This window comes from Plutella xylostella, chromosome 12 (genome assembly GCF_932276165.1).
Source record: "Plutella xylostella chromosome 12, ilPluXylo3.1, whole genome shotgun sequence".
Taxonomy (NCBI): Eukaryota; Metazoa; Arthropoda; class Insecta; order Lepidoptera; family Plutellidae; genus Plutella; species Plutella xylostella.
This window is the reverse complement of record NC_063992.1, coordinates 6,377,600-6,396,822: the sequence shown is the minus strand read 5'-3', so window position 1 is coordinate 6,396,822 and position 19,223 is coordinate 6,377,600. Positions and strand designations below refer to the sequence as shown.

General features: G+C 37.2%; 3 protein-coding genes and 1 long non-coding RNA gene across 5 annotated transcripts; 2 read left to right on the top strand and 2 right to left on the bottom strand.

Annotated features, from left to right (window-relative positions):
- The first annotated feature begins 276 nt into the window (after nt 1-276).
- LOC105383251 (ribonuclease Oy) lies at nt 277-1,667 on the top strand. Its single transcript, XM_011553283.3, has 3 exons — nt 277-519; nt 603-889; nt 1,052-1,667. Exons 1-3 carry the CDS (start codon nt 473-475, stop codon nt 1,573-1,575), a joined length of 858 nt encoding a protein of 285 aa, XP_011551585.3. The 5' UTR covers nt 277-472; the 3' UTR covers nt 1,576-1,667.
- Nucleotides 1,668-2,568: 901 nt separating this feature from the next.
- LOC105383249 (tubulin-specific chaperone C) lies at nt 2,569-4,463 on the top strand. Of its 2 annotated transcripts, XM_038119015.2 has the most exons (3): nt 2,709-2,810; nt 3,098-3,162; nt 3,222-4,463. In XM_038119015.2, exons 1-3 carry the CDS (start codon nt 2,709-2,711, stop codon nt 4,222-4,224), a joined length of 1,170 nt encoding a protein of 389 aa, XP_037974943.2. In that variant the 3' UTR covers nt 4,225-4,463. The 2 variants fall into 2 exon arrangements, with proteins under 2 accessions (XP_011551581.3, XP_037974943.2); XM_011553279.3 differs by having other exon boundaries at nt 2,569-2,710; nt 3,098-4,463.
- Nucleotides 4,464-5,100: 637 nt separating this feature from the next.
- LOC105383248 (N-acetylgalactosaminyltransferase 7) lies at nt 5,101-18,757 on the bottom strand. The gene is made up of 6 exons (XM_011553277.3): nt 18,362-18,757; nt 17,588-17,747; nt 17,058-17,229; nt 14,519-15,455; nt 10,486-10,636; nt 5,101-8,340 (listed from the first exon to the last, which is right to left on the bottom strand). Exons 1-6 carry the CDS (start codon nt 18,558-18,560, stop codon nt 8,190-8,192), a joined length of 1,770 nt encoding a protein of 589 aa, XP_011551579.3. The 5' UTR covers nt 18,561-18,757; the 3' UTR covers nt 5,101-8,189.
- On the bottom strand, nt 11,792-12,744 carry LOC125489268. Its single transcript, XR_007266848.1, has 2 exons — nt 12,418-12,744; nt 11,792-12,269 (listed from the first exon to the last, which is right to left on the bottom strand). It is a non-coding gene; the product is annotated as an uncharacterized LOC125489268 (long non-coding RNA).
- Nucleotides 18,758-19,223: the final 466 nt, after the last annotated feature.

The window sequence follows — 19,223 nt, the reverse complement described above, 5'->3', positions numbered from 1 at the left end:
CGATATTTTCCTGTGTGCGTCTTACGGTTACGGTGGCGTTTGGAATATAACAAGATTTTCGCTATAGTTACGTAACTGTGAACAATTTTCTATAATGGGAAATAAGCGATCCAAGCGCTCTATGTTAACTTACACTCTAAGGGCTGTAATCAGAAATATATTTTTGTTGATTTAGATAAATAGATCATCTCGGAATACTAACAGTACCTAATAATCTGCAACGGGCCGAATTGAAAATCACAGAGTATTTTTTAACAATTTGACATTGACAGGTTCTGTTGTGTAAAAAAATCTGTTTCGTTTCGTTTTGCTTCCGTACTATATTAAAATACTAAAATAAATTAATGTTATTGTTAGTGTTCTCCCTGCACATACTATTTATTTCCAATGTAGATTAAATTGACTCGTTAGGGTTGTTATTTACAAAATATACCACGACTACAGCAAGCCATTTCAGTGAAATAAAGTCAAAATGTTAAAGATTTCCCTATTTTATGCCGTTGTCACTGTTTGTATCGGGTATGTAGTTGTAGAGTTTAACGTTATTTATATAAATTTGTGCTATTTGCTCGTTTTCTTATGCATATTACCTTGCATTCCAGATTAGGATATGTCAGACCAGTATTGGCGGGTGGTGAACCTCAGTGGGACTTACTTATATTTACTCAAAGGTGGCCAATAACGGTGTGTCTTGATTGGGAATCTAAAGGTCCGAACCACACATGCGCTATGTCAGACAAGCCGGATGAATGGAAAGTACATGGCATTTGGCCAACTCGCTTACATACCATGGGCCCAGCATTTTGCAACAAGACGTGGCACTTTGACCCTGAAGAAGTCAGACCTATTGAATCAAATCTCACTGAAAAGTGGACTAACATAGAAATTGGTAACTATTTTAACTGTCCTACTCATTGACTAAGGTTCATCAGTAAAAAATAGAAGTACTCCTGATTTAAAAAACTGTAGAACACTTTTTATTCTGCAATCAAACCAACCAGATCCAGTCTTATTCTTACTAAGTTTTAATTAAGCATCTATTAATTTTCAGAAGGAGCATCATATTCATTTTGGGCTCATGAATGGAACAAACATGGCACTTGTGCAGCACCTGTGGTGGAAGCCATCAACACACAACTGAAATACTTCACTCAAGGCCTCAAATTACTCTCTATGTATTCAATGACTGACATATTGAGTAGTGCTGGTATTATTCCAACATACACCTCATATTACTACTACTATAACTCATATTCCCTAGCTGATATCAATAGGGCTATCAAACAGAGGCTGGGTGTAAACCCTGTCATTGAATGTCGAGAATTTCACGGAAAAAACTATCTGTTTGAGCTGCGTGTTTGTTTTAACAAACATTTTGAATTCGAAAACTGTGATGGAGTAGTAACTAGTGATGACATATCCAAAATATTCCTGGAGGGTGATCAAATACTAACTAACTGTCAGCCTGATAATTATATAGTTTACCCACTATCAGATAATTTTGGTAAGCCACCTAACATGTTGTATGTGCAATTATATAAATTTATTGAATGGTTGCAGTGGTTCACATTGTGAAAGTTTAAATCTTAAGGTATTTTGTTGTTAACAGCCTCCATATGACAATGTTATGAGGTATATAATAAATATATTTTTATCAAATGCGAGAATTTTTTAGTTTTTTTACTATAAGAACTCTTAAAAAGCAAAATAGAAAAAAAGAGACATTAACTTGGCAAAGAATGTATACTGTATAGTGTGTATAGCTCCACCTCCACTCACTCAACCAATCTTTGGTTGTGCCTCTATGCCGTGTGCGACTATACCCACATATTCTAAGATACCCACAAAGCAAACTATACCTTATACTCCTATATCCTCGAATGTACACTTGTCCAAAATTAATAATGCACATGCAGATCTTCACATCCGAATCATTAAATCGTAAGAGCCTTAAAAATAACACTTGCATTTTGCACCTTGTTCGAAAGAAATAGGACTCAATATCATGTGTCACATAATCGAAAACAACCGATCTGTCAAAGATTTCTATGCGCATTATCAATTTTGGAGCACTGTAAGTACATTTTTTTTTGTAGGTGTAGAAAATATCGATTCCAGCTCCCCTGGCGTCGAGTAGCGAGAAACTCGAGGAAGCCTCATAATAATAACTTCCCGTCTTCAAGGCGGCCTATGACTCACTAACCATAGAGTAAGTAAACAAGTGTCAAAAAAACGTAACGTGACGTGAACGTCAAAAATCATCATCATCGTGAAGAACACAATAGGTAGCTAAATTTCGTGATATTTGTGAGATATAACGAGCTAGATTGAATGATCTAGCTATTTTATAAATACTATGATCAAAGAGCCAAAGCCTGCATACAAGAGATATCTAGGTTTGACTGCAAAAGCTATCTTTCTGGCCGAAGCTGTGGGAGTAGCCATCTCATACGGCGTGTGGTACAAACTGAACACCAGCCGTGGTAAGTTGCATCATTTTAAAGCTTTAAACTGTAATAACAGACAAAAAAACTAAGAAATAACATACAAACTGCTTTAAATTACAGATTTTCGTCTTTATATGTACAAGAATTATAACTGGGTCGTAGAGGGTTATTACAGTTTGGGTGAAAAGTTGGCCGAGCACAAGACCCGAGAGCACGACCTGAAGGTGTGGACTCAGGAGGGCAAGATCTAACGCCGGTGAGATGTATGTTGCTATTAGAGCATCCTTTTGGGTGCTCACTTTCGGCACCCTTGGATATACCCTCTTCAAGGTGGTCAAACCAGATGATGAGCTATTGAAAAAGGTCATTATGAAATTTAATGTTCTAAGTGTGGTCACTGATTAGTTCTAACCTGATATTGTGCAGTATTTGTTTTGGTTCAGATTAACATTGGATGTAACTGTTGTGAGGCTTTCCACTGTCTGGTACATGTGTATTTAAACCCAAATTTAATCAGTGGCCATGTTCATTTTCATAATTTGTGCTATTTATCATTGTCATCATGGTTTGATACATACTTATTCAATCTGTTTATTATTCAGGTTGTAATGCTATTTAAATTTGCCACTAAACATATTTTAATTTTTCAGATTGATAAAGATTCTGCAAACAGTGATACCAGAAAGTTTGCAAAAGATACAATTAGTGTATTAAAGCAAGCTGCCAGTCAATCTGGTGAGTTAAATCAAAAGATAGAAGAACTTCTGAAGAAAGGAAAATGACTGATAAAAATTCTGTGTTAGAAAGATTGAGTAGAAGAGATGCCCAACGCCTAGAAAAATTACAAAAAGCTCACAAAGCAAGAGAAGATATTGATCCTACAAATGAAAAAGAAGATTACTTCACCGATGCATTTAAACTTAAATCTGATTATGTAGATAGTCTGCTTTCTCAAATTCCAACTTTAGAAACAACTGCTTTGAGTGGCCACTTTGATATTATTAAAAAAGAAATTAATGAAATGCATAAATATATTGTTACATCATCACTTTTTCTCAAAGAATACAATATGCGAAAATCGTTAAGCATTGTTCAAGATCTACAAAATAAATGCTATGAACTAGAAGAGAAATATGTGCCTAGAAAAAGGTTTGGTTTCTCTAAGAAGAAACTAGCAAAACCCGAGGAGCAAAAATCCAGTGTAATGGATGAAATTGACAGTATAGAAAAGAAATATGCCAGCAAGTGGGATGAAAAGTTGTTTGGTTTTGACAACAAAGAAAATGAGGTGTTGTTGTTGGATAAAGAAGACCTGTTTCAGCGAGATGTATCATTGCGTCATCTGAAAAACTGCACTGTTTTCCTAAAAGGTGCTATGGGTACTTTACACATAACAGATTTGGAAAATTGTTTGGTCTTATCTGGTCCAGTAATGACATCTGTCTTTGTTGAGAGATGTTCGAACAGTAAGTTGGTGGTAGCTTGTCAGCAACTGCGAATGCATACATCATCAAATTGCGATATCTACCTACATGTTACATGCAAGGGAATCATAGAGGATTGTACCAACATCAGAACTGCACCATACAGTCTTCATTATGAAGAGTTGGACAAACACTATGAGCTGTCTGCCCTGGACCGTAGTATCAACCACTGGGACACCCTAGATGACTTCAACTGGCTAGCTCCTAATGTACCCTCACCTAATTGGTCAATATTGGATAAAACTAAAAGGGTTACCGACTGGGAGGAGCACAAAACAAAAATACCCTCTTAAATTATGTTTTCTTGCTTTTAATCATATTGTATCTCAAATTTATCCATTATAATGCTTTGACTATTTTATTGTAACAACTTTATATGACTTATTTTATGAAAAACCTTTGTAATAAATGGGTTACTCTTTCTACATCAAGGTTTAAAGCACATTTTTTACAGTAGTCAGTAGGTTAGAAAGTAATTTAACAATGTTATTCGTTTAAAACTTTAGTTTGCATAAATATCCTTTAACTGCTATACATGACTTTCAATTAAAATGCCTATAGGTGCCTAATTAACTATGAAGATATTACCAAAACAATCTTATTTTTGTTTGATGTCAGCAAGTTGATCATCATCAGTACTTATCTTGTACTTATCTGGTACCGCCCCCCAGACTATGGAGCATTTACTCTCCTGTCCCCTGTGCCCTTCCACCTGCACACGGGAAGACTTACTCCAGGCCAACCAGAATGCTATCAAAGTTGCTTCTTTTTGGTCTGGACAAATATAAAAAATCGCATTTCACTGACACGAAAGAAGAAGAAGTACTTATCTTCCACTGCTGGACATGAAACACCTACATTCCAGTCCACAGTCGTTGAACATTGGTGAAGTATGGGCCTTAGAACCTGATGAATGTGCCGTAGCAACTTACCTTTACCCCGACGACGGAGCTACCACTGCACAGTTCCCTCACTTGTTCTCATCCGAAGGTTATATCACTATTGGTCTGGACTCTGGAAAGCGTCCTATTCCCATGCTAGATTGTACAGTATGCTAGATTATAGTTTTGTTCCAAGACAGCTAGGTAACTACTTGCTACAGAGTCGAGCGATTTCGAAATCAAAAACGCAAGGGAAAATTATAAATGGAATTAATAAAAATACATTGGTAACAATAAATATGTATTTATTAATTATTCACATCATTTGTTATAGAAATTCTCAGATATTAGATCACAGACATAGAAAAACATAAAAGTTTGAAAATTAAAGACCAATAATACATGAAATTAACTCATATACATACATACGAATAGGTACTTACATTTTGTGTTTATCATAATAAATAGGAGAAATTAAACATTCATAATTATTAATAACCTAACTATCTATAAAATCTAACGGCAGTTACGTACTTTTTAATGCAAAATAAGAATTCAAATCTATACAATACCTACCTACCTACTATGTCGTCAAGATGGCATTTAGGTTCAGTCCACCTTAATTACATTAGTTTACACTTTCGAGAATGGCGCTAGTTAAATTGATTTCTACTATGTAAGACCGACTTATATTTTTAAATTCGAACTACGTTAAATATGTAGGTAGACAAACGCCAATACATAAATAACTATTTCATAAAATAATAATTTCTAGATGTGGAGTAATCAGTCAAACCATGGCTAAACGAAAATTAGCATAATATACAGGGTGTAAATGACATGCTCCCGAAAACTGAAACCACGTGCTCTACTGGTCAAACTGGGGAAATTTGTTCAATTTGACCAGTAGATCACGTGGTTTCAGTGTTCGGGAGCATGTCATTTACACCCTGTATCGTATACCGCTAAATATTACCTACTGACTATCATGGATCCTGTGACTTAGTCGTCGTGAACTCTGATCATTCAAGCAATATAGCGTATAGTAAGATTTTTACATACTTTAAGGCAATGTAAATACCTAATAAGGCAGTTTCAGTAAGAAGCAGCTCAGATACTCACGACCAAATGTTCGTCAAGGACAAAGAAGTATCGTATGGTGAATTAATTAAGTTTAATTAAATCCACAAATGGATCTAGCAGTGACAACCTGTAAAAAAGTTATAAGTAGATCAAGATGGTTAATATCATAGGTACTTGCGATGAAACAACATTTTTTTTCAATTATCGTCTACTTATACCTAAACATGTACGTATAATTTTAAAATACCTTTAAATGTTAAAACTTGGCTAACGGACACGGGTCCGAGAAAAAGTTTCTATTAAGATAGGCAATAAGTAAAACATTGTTAAATTCATTAAACTGAATAAACCATACAGGGTGTTGCAATAAAATGTAGTAGTAGTACCTTAGCTACTATACAAGCTACGTCTTATTTATCATTAACTGGGAAGCTTAGACAAGTACCTAGGAAGGCACAGGATCCATAGGATTTCACCTAACTATTGGTACAGTTTAGTTTCGTGTAGTCAAATAAGTACCTAACGTACTGAATTAGTAGCCCAGTTTATTTAGGTAGCCTGTAGGTATACCTACTTACGTGCATTACTTTTGAACTTAAAATAATTATAATGGAATGTTTTAATATGTAGATAGGCAGGTGTTAAATGCAAAATATACTTACTATAATTTATACATTTGTAATATTGTTTGTGCCCGCTAATTTTATTATAATATTTATAAAACCAATTAGACATTAGTGTCTCCCTTACTATCGAGAAAGCAAGATAACTTTACGTTTGCGTATAAGTACCTAGTTTTTTTTAAAATTTGCATGTAATATTCGTTATACATCCGGCACCCAGCAATGATTAAAGCAAATATAATACCAACTGGAGGACGAAGCTTTACGATAGCTATAAAATCTCTTTGAAACCTACCTACCGATCGATTGTATGACACCCCAACTTATAAAATTCACGCGCTCGTTTCCATCGGTCTAAAAATGCATGAAAATATTGCCTCAAACTATATCACTATTGCTGTACTTATCTAACCCCAAGACAACTTTCAACTGTTCATGAATCATTTAAAATTTATGTAGTACCTACTTAAAAAACAATGGGATCGTTTTATAGATTTTAGTCGGTAGATATTATGGTAAGGTTAGGTAGGTTTAGGTATAGCTAAAAAATGATATGCCTGCAAGTGCCGCCCCGTTTACATTATTATTATACAATCCATTTGGCACTCCATAAAAATATCAAAATGCCTACAACTAATTAATATTTTTTTATTATCCGCTGGTCTCCTTAATTTAAGGCACCTTTCCGTTATGGTGTATTCCTACTGGATGAAACTTGGACATACATAAGACCAGCTTACTTCAAATAATAATTTAAATTATACAAGAATATCCGAAAATAAAAAACTAAATGCGCTATGGACGTAATGGGGCGTAGGGCGTTTTGAAGAAAAATACCTACAACAGCGAAAACCCCGAAAGTGTATGTTAATTAAGTACAATCTCGCACTTAAATCGTATTAATTCTCAGTCTAATATTAATGCATAAACTAGCTATCAAAATTTGTTTTGTAATCAATATTTGGTTGGTGCAAAAATATTACTTACATTTTTATCATCATCATTAAATTTATCAATGATGGAATCTTTAACTTAATTATATAAATTCTATATTAAAATAACAAACAAAAATAAGACTCAATCAATTAATATCAGCCAATAGGATATTTAGGACATTTACACACAAACAGAGATTCAGATTACTCCAAATCTTTCTTAGAGGTCTATTACACTACGCTACTGATAGTGAGCCCTATTGGTAGGCCCTATCTACTATCTAGTGAACCGAATAAAATATATTATATAAAAGGTCCTATGTCCCTATCTACATACTACATTCATAGTGAAGCAAGTGGATAGGACATTCACACACTGTGTAGTGCGAGTGCTAAGTAGGAGTACATTGCTGGGCTTGTTGTATAATTATTTGCATAACTTTTGTATCTATTTCTACCTACCCAGCAATGTACATATACTAATCACTCGCACTTAACATTGCGCGATCCAGTCTTTCACTATCAAAAGCACAGTGTAACAAGCCTCCTAATACCCTGGTTACACCTACTGAGTAGAGTGGCGAGACAGTATCCTCGGCCGATCCTCGACCAATGAACGGCTTGCAATTGACCGATTGCTCGGCCGAGGACACTGTCTCACTACTCTACTCGGTACATGCAACCTGGTACAACCGCCACAGATCACCGCTACGTGTACAGTCGAGTTCACCGCGTCTCACCAGTTGGGCTTCTTGTGCGTGATGGTCCACTGCTGGTACAGGTTGTGGGGGTCGCACGGGCGCAGGCCCAGCGCCTTGGTGGTGGCGTGCATAGTGAGGCAGTGCCCGTGCAGCCGGTGGATGATGTGAGACTCCGCATCGTCGTAGCTGGAATTTTAGAGGGGGATATGGTTAGTGGTGAATAGGAATAGGCGTGTTGGACTAGGCCTAAAGACCTAAACCCTTCCTTCATTGGAAGGAGACCCATGCCCCAGCAGTGGGGACATGATGGGTCCTGATGATGATGATGAATAGGAATAAAAATTGGGAAATGATTGAGTTTGATTGTTTATTGGTATGAAAATAACATTTCACGTTCGAGTAGGACGACGCTATCTTTGCAACGGGTAGAAGATTAGGGATTATTTTTGTGTTAACCACAGAGTAGGTAATGTGTTAATCTGGTCAGTGTCAGAAATACATATGTTATTTTTAGGCCCTGTTTCACAATGTCTGGTTAGTGGCTACCTGTGAGATAAAATACATGCTGTCACTGTCTATTATTATTTTTTTGACAGTGACAGCATGTATTTTATCCGACAGGTAGTCACTAACCAGACATTGTGGAACAGGCCCTTAGTATTTTTGTGTTAGCACTTGTTTCTTCTGCAAAGTTAGCTTTGTCGAACTCGATCTATCTATTCTACAGCGATACGTATAAGTGCAGGTAATAAAGAGGAGTCCGCATTGACGGTAGCTAAATTCCTGCATTTTATTTGTAATCAGATAGGTAAAGACTTATCTCGGTGGAAATTAGGAGCGTCATCTGAATATTGTAATATCGTTCTCGTATTCACAATATTGACATTACTATTATCTTAAGCCCTAGATCTAGAAACGTGACTAATTTCCATACATTAATTATTGTCACTGCAAGGTCAAAGATTTGAAAGACGCACAGTGATAAACATAACAATAGGTTTAGCACAAAACCGTAAGGAGTACATACATATTATTAAGTATGTGTATAATATGTAACATACACATAAAAAAGTCGTGAATACGGTCTAAACTATAACAACTTTACTACTCTGTGTAAAAAGTATCGGGACTGGATCAATAAAACACAAAATGTTTGTTATTCAACCGATGTATTTGTTGAGTGTTTGCTCAGAAATTGAGCCTTCCTCGTAATCCAATATGATCCTTAAGCGAAAGCGCATTATCGTGGTGTAAAATCTTTTCTCGTGTTTTTTTCTACAAATCTGGCCTTCTTTGTCAAATTTTCTCTATAACATTCCACATATCCCGCAAATAGTATTCTCTACCTACCGTTTGACTTTCTGGCAAGAATTCCTAGTGCACAACACCACGATAGTCACGATAGTCACAGAAAACAGTCAACATGTCTTTGACTAACAATCGTTAGAAGACAATAAGGAAAAATCGCCGCGAGTACTAAACACAACTTTGAAAAAGGCGTTTAAAAAAATGTTGTGGTGATTGGATAATTCGTTGGCGTATGTGTATCGTTTCGGAAAGAGCATACTTTGAAGGTGTTAAAATAAATTTGGATAAATAACAAACATTTTGTGTTTTATTGATCCAGTCCCGATACTTTTTACACAGAATGTACACCTATGTTTTACTACTGAAAAATAATTTAAAAAAAGACAATATGATTGATGGAGGTATACTATTACGTTAAATCTGCAAATTCATAGAGATTTTGGACACTTTAAAACAGGTTTAAAATTGACGTTGTGATATGACTACGAATTTCAACTTTTTTATTATTATTATTGACATTGTGATGATGATGATGATGAAATCCTCTTATCCCTCATCAGGGACATAGGGCTCGAAGAAAGGATTTCCACTTCTCCCGATCCTGTGCGGCCGCTTCCAGGTCGTCCCAGCCGAGACCAGTTGATGCAGCCTCCGCCTCAACTGACCGCCTCCAGGTGGTACGGGGGCGGCCCGGCCTTCTCTTCCCCTTCGCTGGCCATTTCATGCCCAATCCAGCGCCATTTCCTGAGTAGGATCTCCTTGTCAATGGGTGTCTGGTCAGTCATCTCCCACAGTCTCGCGTTAGATATGGTTCGTGGCCAGTAGATCCCCAGTATGCGCCTCAGACATTCACGAACACCTGAAGTCTACTGGTTACTTCATTCTTAACGAGCCATTGACATTGTAAACAGTAGAAACTCATGTATTTCAGCGTTTATCCTTAAATTATCTGTTATTAACTTGTATATATTGTTAAGTACCTACCTATATTTTGTATTTTATCAATAAAGTAACATAGCATACCTCCAAGGCCCGTCAACAGTGCCGAGGCGGCACACAGCCTGCTTGACGCTATCCGCATCAGCTTCCACGCAGCGCTCGCCGACCCCGAGTTGCCCCGCCGAGTTGAGCCGGAAGATCTGGTTGCCGCCGACGCCGTGGCACGCTGATGTTGCTGCGGAGTGGGATTGTACAGAGTTAGGTGTGGACTGTGGAAGTAGTTTACGCGAAGCGAGGTGGGGTTAGTGAGCGTAGCGAGGGCGCTAATAGCGCGTGGGACAAACTTTTCAGACAATTCTTGCATACTTTTAGAGCTTGAGAGAAGAAAATGTATTTATAGTAATAAAAGAATATTTAAATATGTGGGGACATCTCTCACACGGCCATCCGACCCCAAGCTAGGCGGAACCTGTGTTATGAGTGTCGGACAGCTGATATATCTACACAAATACATAGATAGATACATATTAAATACATAAACGACAGACACAAGGCAAACACAAATGTTTGCTCTGGGCGGGATTCGAACCCACGGCCCCCAGCTTCGGAAGCAGCTTCACTACCGCCTTAGCTACGGTGCCGTCTATATTGTTGTATGTATGTCATATGAAGTATATCGTTAAAGGTTTATAGTCACATAACATGACTAGCTCATAAATTGGTAGAATCATAAATTGGATTTCATTATTTTTTTCGAAATCGTGCACGTGTATGTGAGATCGATCGACGAAGTCTTGCAAGAACGTCTTAAAACTCGATTTTGTTCAACGTAAGCTCAGTTTAAGTGTAAATCAGCAAAATCCTCTTGCACGATCTTGATTTAGGGCGGCTTGCAAGAACGTCTTAAAACTCGATTTTGTTCAACTTAAGCTCAGTTTAAGCGTAAATCAGCAAAATCCTCTTGCACGATCTCGATTTAGTGTCAAATCTCGATTTAGAGAAACGTCAAAATTAAACCGGCAATATCTCGGTTTTACGCGTAAATCGAGATTTAACTCCTTTGTCAAATGTCAAAAGCAATCTTTGAAGTATTATTTTTGGTTGTTTTGTTGTTAGTAATTAGAATTTCTAGTTAACTTACTCGGTAATATCAAAAATGTTTGAGGCGATGGGATATGCTCTCAGCCAATGCCAACACTCTATGCAGTTGCGGAAGCCTCCACACTACGTCACACCTTATAGAGTGCCCTAATGCTCCAAAGTGCAGTCAAGGAGACCTGATGAAGGCCAATGACCTCGCAATAAGAGTAGCAAAACACTGGAGGAAGTTAGCTTAGTGCATTTACACGATAGAAGAAGAAGAAGATCAAAAATGTATTACTCAGACGACGATAAAGAAATGATTGAATATTTGAATACCCCTTACTTTTATAGGAGGGTTAACTACTAAAATAACAGATTTGTTTCGTGCTTATCGAGATGATGAATTTATTAAAAGCTTTCGTCTTACAAAGAATACCACAACAATGTATATAGACCAACCTTCTCGTGCCTTACAGTCTGGGAACAATGCAAGAACTTCGCTGATCAATAACTATTTTGCAAGGTTATAGCGACACCAGTACCAAACACCAGTTGATTTAAAAACATGTTTATTATTATTAATTACCACTGTATATTATATACCTAAATCTTAAAATATGGCTTGTTGTTTTATTTTGCTTGATGATTGTTTCGCTTCTTCACTTAAAATATTGAATGTTGTTTGGCATTCCTCTGGGGGGACACCGTTTCCCAGTCTTGTCCATGGAGCTCCACTCCACTGTCTGAACTACAGACGCGTGTAAAACTTTGCTATCTAGGTATATCTGCAAACATAAAAATATATAGTCATAAAAATTAGAGTAAATCACAGTACTCTAGCTACCTACATACTTTATTACCTACTATTATACAATTTATTGCCAATCTTATTTTTTAAGTAGCAATATGGCTAGATATAATAATAGAACTTACTTGAGATCTGCATTTTTTCACTTGAGTGCTGTTTTCGTCTTTGTTTTCAGGTTTTTGTACCTACCAGTAAATTCTCAGTAGTTCTGGGTACATAAGTGGTGTTGGCGTTATATTATTCTTTACTCAGCATCTTCCAAGCCTTCTGTTTTTCGGCTACGGTCTAACCATCAGTTTTTTTATTTTCAATTATGAAATTATATTTGTCTACGAGGTTACATAAAAGCATACTTTCGTCACATGTAAAATTGGGTGCCGTTGGTGGTTTTTACCTTCCATTTTTATAATTTATCAATTAGGTATTTATATTTCTAGCACACGGTTGTTTGTTTATCAAGTGCAGGGGGGGGTCAGTACCTTAATGGCTGAACTTTTAGTAGAAGGTACCGCCATCTCTTTATATTACTCTTATTACCAAAAAAGATGTAAGATGGCGTTATGAACAAGACCCTAGAACAATAACAAGACACATAGATAAGTAGTATTTGAATGTTAACATTGTCATGATCTATGGCTATTATGAAGAAATTGCGTGTCAGTGTCAGTTCAGTTGTCTTACAATGTCTCGCAATAACATTTTTGTAATAAAAGCCTATACTCTCGGTATACTTATCGTTATTTATAAATTGTATATACCTACAAATAAAAATAAACATAGTGTGTTAAGAAAAAGCATCTTTATCCGCAAAAAGTGTTTTTATGAAATTCTTGTGACCTGACAGATTCCATGTGGATCCAGGTTCCATGTGGTTCCACGGGAACCGAGCTGAAATGGCGGCACTGGCAAAGAGCGATCGACATCTTCATATCCGCTGAAGATTAAAATACTATGTGTACCAAACTGATAAATGTCGTCAAAGATTTGCCTCGCGAGGATAAATGATGCACTATTGGACGAAATGACTTTATCACCACAAGTGACAAGATTTGCTTCTCTTGGGAAACATAAACTAGGAAGTGGTTTTCACGGTGAAAGGAATAAAAAAGGAATACACACACCCACTCGCATATTATTTTACAAGTGACATGAACAAAACTGAACTGAAACATTGTTATATGCGAGGTAATAAAGAATTATATAATAATTTGTTTTTTATTTATTTTTGCATGTAGGTAGGTACATAAATAGATTGAACTTACATTTAGCTAATAAATGTAATAACTGTTGTGTGGTGTAACTACGTTAAGGCAAATATGTCTTATATCTTTATAGATTGAAGTTAATAGCCGGATCCCCACCAGACGATCCAACGCGATCCGATCGCGCGATCCAAGAAATCTTACATACTAAACTTCTTGGATCGGGCGATCGGATCGCATTGGATCGTTTGGTGGAGATCCGGCTATTAACTTGTGATTACAATATCTATATATATACAGGGTGTCCCAACAGGGCACCCTGTATGTATGTACAATGAGGCTGAGAAATATAAAGAGATGGCGTGGCGCTGTTCAGTATGACGTAAAGAGTATGACAAAAAACTCCTTGAGATGCCACTCTTTTCACAATTGTTTATTTTTTCTCTATGATCAAGTGACAGTAACAGTCAGTGACTGGACTGACATGTGACGACAAGTATATTTCATTTCACCCAAAATATTAGCCCACTTCATTGCAAACTATCAAATTTTAAATCAAATAGTGTATAACGAATCGTATATAGACCGAATGAGAAATTGAATGATATCATAAACTAGGTTTTGTTAAATCGCTTTAGAAAAACCATGGCGCAAGACAGTTTTAAATCGTTTTAAATAAAAATCAGTTTAGTCTTAAGAAACGTTTAGTAAAGCTATGCTTAGGGTTTCTTTTCTGCAAGCCGCCCTTAGTGTCAAATCTCGATTTAGAGAAACGTCAAAATTAAACCGGCAATGATATCGATTCTGAAGGCAGAAAACTTTAATTTAGCGATGTCAAAACCTTAATTTCTTTATTTAAAATTCGACTCTATGATTGTTTACGTAAATGTCATTTTATGCTAGCAAATTGTTTAGTTTGACAGCGTTAAAATTATAATTTCTGCCTTCAGAATCAACATCAATATCTCGGTTTTACGCGTAAATCTATGTAGGTATAGTGTCATACAGTTTGCATCAAACTTACCGATATAAGACGGTGCACCTCTCCCCAAGGTATCAAGGCACGCACTGGTCGCCTTATTCTTCACCATTCCCCACTTGACATTCGGCGGCAGCTTCGGGAACTTGTCGTACACATCATACGCCACCTCCTTCATAAACCAGTCAAAACCTTTGCAGTTCAATCTGTTCTTCAACTCAACTTGCTTGGAAATATCCCCCATATCTAGGAACCGGGCCATCGGCTCTCTAGTATAGAAGTATTGTTTATGCTCCTCGTCAAACCACGTTTCGATCACCCGCTTGTAGTTTATAGTGATCAGCGACCCCTTTTTGTTTCGTGCTAAATCGCCGAATGAGTAGGGCATGAAGGCGCGGTAGACGTGGCCGACCCTCGAGCACGGCACCCACTCGATGCTGCCCCCGCACTGCCAGATCTTGAAACTGAGCTCAAAGTTCTCCCCTCCCCAGACTAGAAGACCAGGGTCGTACGCTCCCAGCTCCAGGAAGTATTTCCTGTTCATAGCGAACAGACCTCCCGCGTGTGTCGGACTTTTATATGGCTCTGATTTATGCTCGTGCTTCTTGCTTTCCCGACTAGGCACCTCGTTTTCTTTGTACAGCATTCCCCACTCAAATATGCCTCTGTAATTCGCCCCAGCTTGATAAACCGGTCGGTACTCGAATGTTCTATGGTCGATGCCGTCAATCACTGGGACCGTCATTATCTTGGGGTCTCTGTAGATGGGAGCTAGAAGTGGTGGAAGCCAGTTTAAGTTGACCTCGCAGTGGGCATCCAGGAAGACGATTACTTCCCCAGTAGCCTCCGAGGCGCCGCGAGATCGAGTCCTGATTAAGCCCTCCCGTTTCTCATTACGAATCACGCGGACTTTTCCATTCCATCTCTTAATGTACTTGTCAAGCTTTTCTTTCAAGTCGTCTTTGTCGGAATAGTCGTCCACCTTTAAAAATATTATACAGGTGATAACTAAAACATATCTAATAGTATAATAGGCGTGTCGACAGTATTACATAATCAAAGATTTAATGACTTTAGAGGAAAATACACATTCAAAGGATTTAAAAAACTGATTTAGTTTTATTTAAAAGATTGAGATTAATAAGATTTTCAATAAAATAAAAGAGTAAAATACTGCAATCGGCCATTTTGACTGAAACGCCAATCACAGCGCATGACGTCATACTTATGTACGCTTCACTGTGTTTTGATTAAGTACCTTACATACTGATTGCGCGTTACGATTGATATATATTTGTTTTTGTGATTTATCGACTTTATAACACGAATCTATCTTTAACAATGGAACCAGGTTTTGTTAAGGCAAACAGTGCAAATTTGCCCAGGATCGATTTATTGATGTTGGGCGAGTTCCTTGCAACAAATAAAGAATTTTGCTCTTCCGAATTTAGAAACGTGAAAACCTCTTTGTAAGTTTATTTTATTAGTATTTATCTTTAACTCTCTCTCTCTCTCTCTCAGCCTTCTGTAGTCCACTGTTGGACATAGGCCTCTCCTAACGATCGCCACCCCAAACGGTCACCCGCCATCTGCATCCAGCGGCTTCCCGCTACCTTCCGCAGATCATCAGACCAACGGGTTGGGGGGCGACCGACACGCCGTTTGCCGACACGGGGTCTCCACTCCAGAACCTTTGTACTCCAGCGGTCGTCGGCTCTGCGGGCTACGTGACTAGCTACGTTATCTTTAACACTAGATATAAATATGACTAAGTAGCAATCAAACTCGTTTTAAACTCGTAGAAGTTTATTTCGCCGAAGAAGTTTGTTTCGTAGAAGTTTGTTTCGCCGTGCAAGCTTTAACCATTTATCTCTTATTATTTTCTTGTATGGGACATGTACAAACACCTTTTTGGGTGTCGTTATTGATGTATTTTTGCACTGAGGCACTGCACACCACTTAAAAACTTTAGAATTAATTTTTAACACAAAAAATACGCAGTGTTTGTTTACTTTGCTGTTGTAAACAAATTTGACGTACGTAAGTGTGACGTCACACACGACGCCATGACACGGCGAGCTGTTTTCGCGCAGTATTTAAAAATGATTATAAAAATGGCTTTAAATTTCCAAAATCTTAAGTTTATTAACGAAATAAAGGTTTTGATGTAAACAATAGATGGTTATCTGCATTACGGAAGAGGATTTCAAAATCTTTCGCCTTGCCTATTAGATGCTTTATCTAATTTAACACATCTTATGTTATTATATATGTTACTTAAGTTTTAGTAAAAATCCCTAATCTTTTCTAGCAATGAAATATAGCCTATGTTACTCAGGCTGAATGTTTCTCTTCCCTGTCCTCCCTTCCCTTTTCATCCCTGTACATCCTACTTTTCCTATGCCTTACCCGGCAGTGCGGCTAGAGTCACCAATGTCATATGATTTTTATACTGTAGTTCCTGCTTGCCATATTCTAACTATTAAATTCATTTATAATATATGTTTAGGTTAGGTGAACTTTATGTCTATTGTTGGAATTCAATATATAAATATAAGGAGTTGTACTTATAAAATAAACTTACCAATACCACCTCATGCAAGAACTGTGGCGGAGATCGGTTGAACACAGAATGGACTGTTCTCATAAGTACAGAGAAGCCCTCATTATGGAAGACAATTATCACAGAAGTTTTGGGAAGGTTCTCTGGATAGTGCCAGAATTTACATTCTTCCATTCTTGTGTCTAGAATGGTCCTGTAAATGAAATGTGATGGCATAATAAGTATACATTAGAAGGACAAATAACTTATACTCAAGCATCAGGGAAATCCATGCTGGCCCAATTTAAAATAACTCTGCATATGTGCAAGATGTAGTAGAAGACACAACTACTGTCTATATGAATTAGTAATGCCCCACTGTTATCTTTTTGGATAAGGTTTTCCCCATGGTGACAAACACAAGCCCAGCTCTAACTATTGTCACTGGCATGCTAAAAAAAAAGTAATTCCAGAGGCTGACATCCGAGTTTATAAATAATCCATACAACCATGGAACCGATGGAACATACAACACAACACAATTAACATGTTTTCCTCGCTTACTTACATACCTGTTCATGGCAATCTTATCAGATGCAGCTATGTTCATGCCATATTGACTTTCAGACTCAGCCACATCATTGGCCATAATTTCTGGCATATGGTATGGCTGACCACCCTCTCCATTGCCAACAACAGGCTTAAGTGGCTTCGGTTCAAAATTGCCATCCTCTGAAAATAGAGTCAGTGTTTTAAATTAATATCCCATGCATTCATTATTAAAATTGTATGTACATTGTATGTATTATCATCAGATCATTCACATTCATTAACAAGCCATAAGGCATCATTTTATTAAAATAGAAATACTTATCAGTTTTTAAATAATAAAATGCATATTTCCGAAACCTACTTCAACTCAAGCAATAGTCATAAATTACTATCACTAACTTAGCAGTATCAGTACTCATTGCTTGAGGTAGTCCTTAACAATTTATCAAAGCTACTCAGCAAAGTTATGGGCAAGAAAAATAATCAGTTATAGCCATGCATGACTAGAAGTACCAATCAAATTTAATTAACATCAAGGCACAATGTAACTGGATACGCAAATATCTATGGGGCCAGTCTATTGTAATTTTATCAACAAACAAATAAGGCACTTACTGCACAATACAATAAAAAATTGCAATACCTACATTACATTTGACAATGGTTTTGTTTTACAAACAAAAATCCGAATAGATAACAATCAGTACCTACAACACCGGTATAGCACGACCTGCTGACGCGGCATGGGCCAATAACTGTACTGTACACTACAACAAACATACAACAACACTTACCGTTAAGTAGTTTAGGATACACATCAGCATGATACTTGTAGGCTGACACGATTTCAGACTGAACCAAGTGTACATCTGAACTTGAAACACTTTCTGATTCTTTGGAATACTTGTGTAGAGCGTAAACCAACATCAAACATATCGCTGCAGCCGCCGCTATACGGGCTATTCGTCCACGTCTCAAATTAGTAATCCTCATTGCAGGGAAGAACTGAATCACAGGCTCATAACAATGTTTTCCAAAAGAGTCTACGATTTATTTTTTTAACTTCAGCAGTATCAATTACTTGAGGATATAATCTCAATAATTTTATTTTAAAATCACTCGTTGTCGTATTCTAGTCGGATACCGATTTCAGAGACGACAAGCGACAAGCGGAAATGAAATGACGTTTATGTAATGACAGAACACAAAGTTTTCAGTTGTCATTGAGAACTTGTCAAAGAGACCATAGACAAACCACCAGCGACCGCGACCAAGGCAGCAGCGACCATAGAGAAAAGAACACTACGTTTAAAGCTGCGTACACACCGGGCCAACGAACGCCAACGGTGATCCCAACGATGGATATTATTCATACATAATACAGGGCAGATTGCAGCAACGAAGGTCAACGAAAAACGTTCGTTGGCGTTCGTTGGGCCGGTCTGTACGCGGCTTTAAGAGACGGGAGTACAAGGGAAAAAAAAGAAAAAATACTTGTATGACAACACAGGGTACCAACAAAACAAAAATTATGACGTACAAAACTGCCAACATAGCCCTGCTGAAATAGTGATGTGCTTCTTATGGATTTTTTTATCGATACCTAGTAAAAAAAAAGTGCGAGTGTATGTATTACTTTAATTTCAGTCTTACACC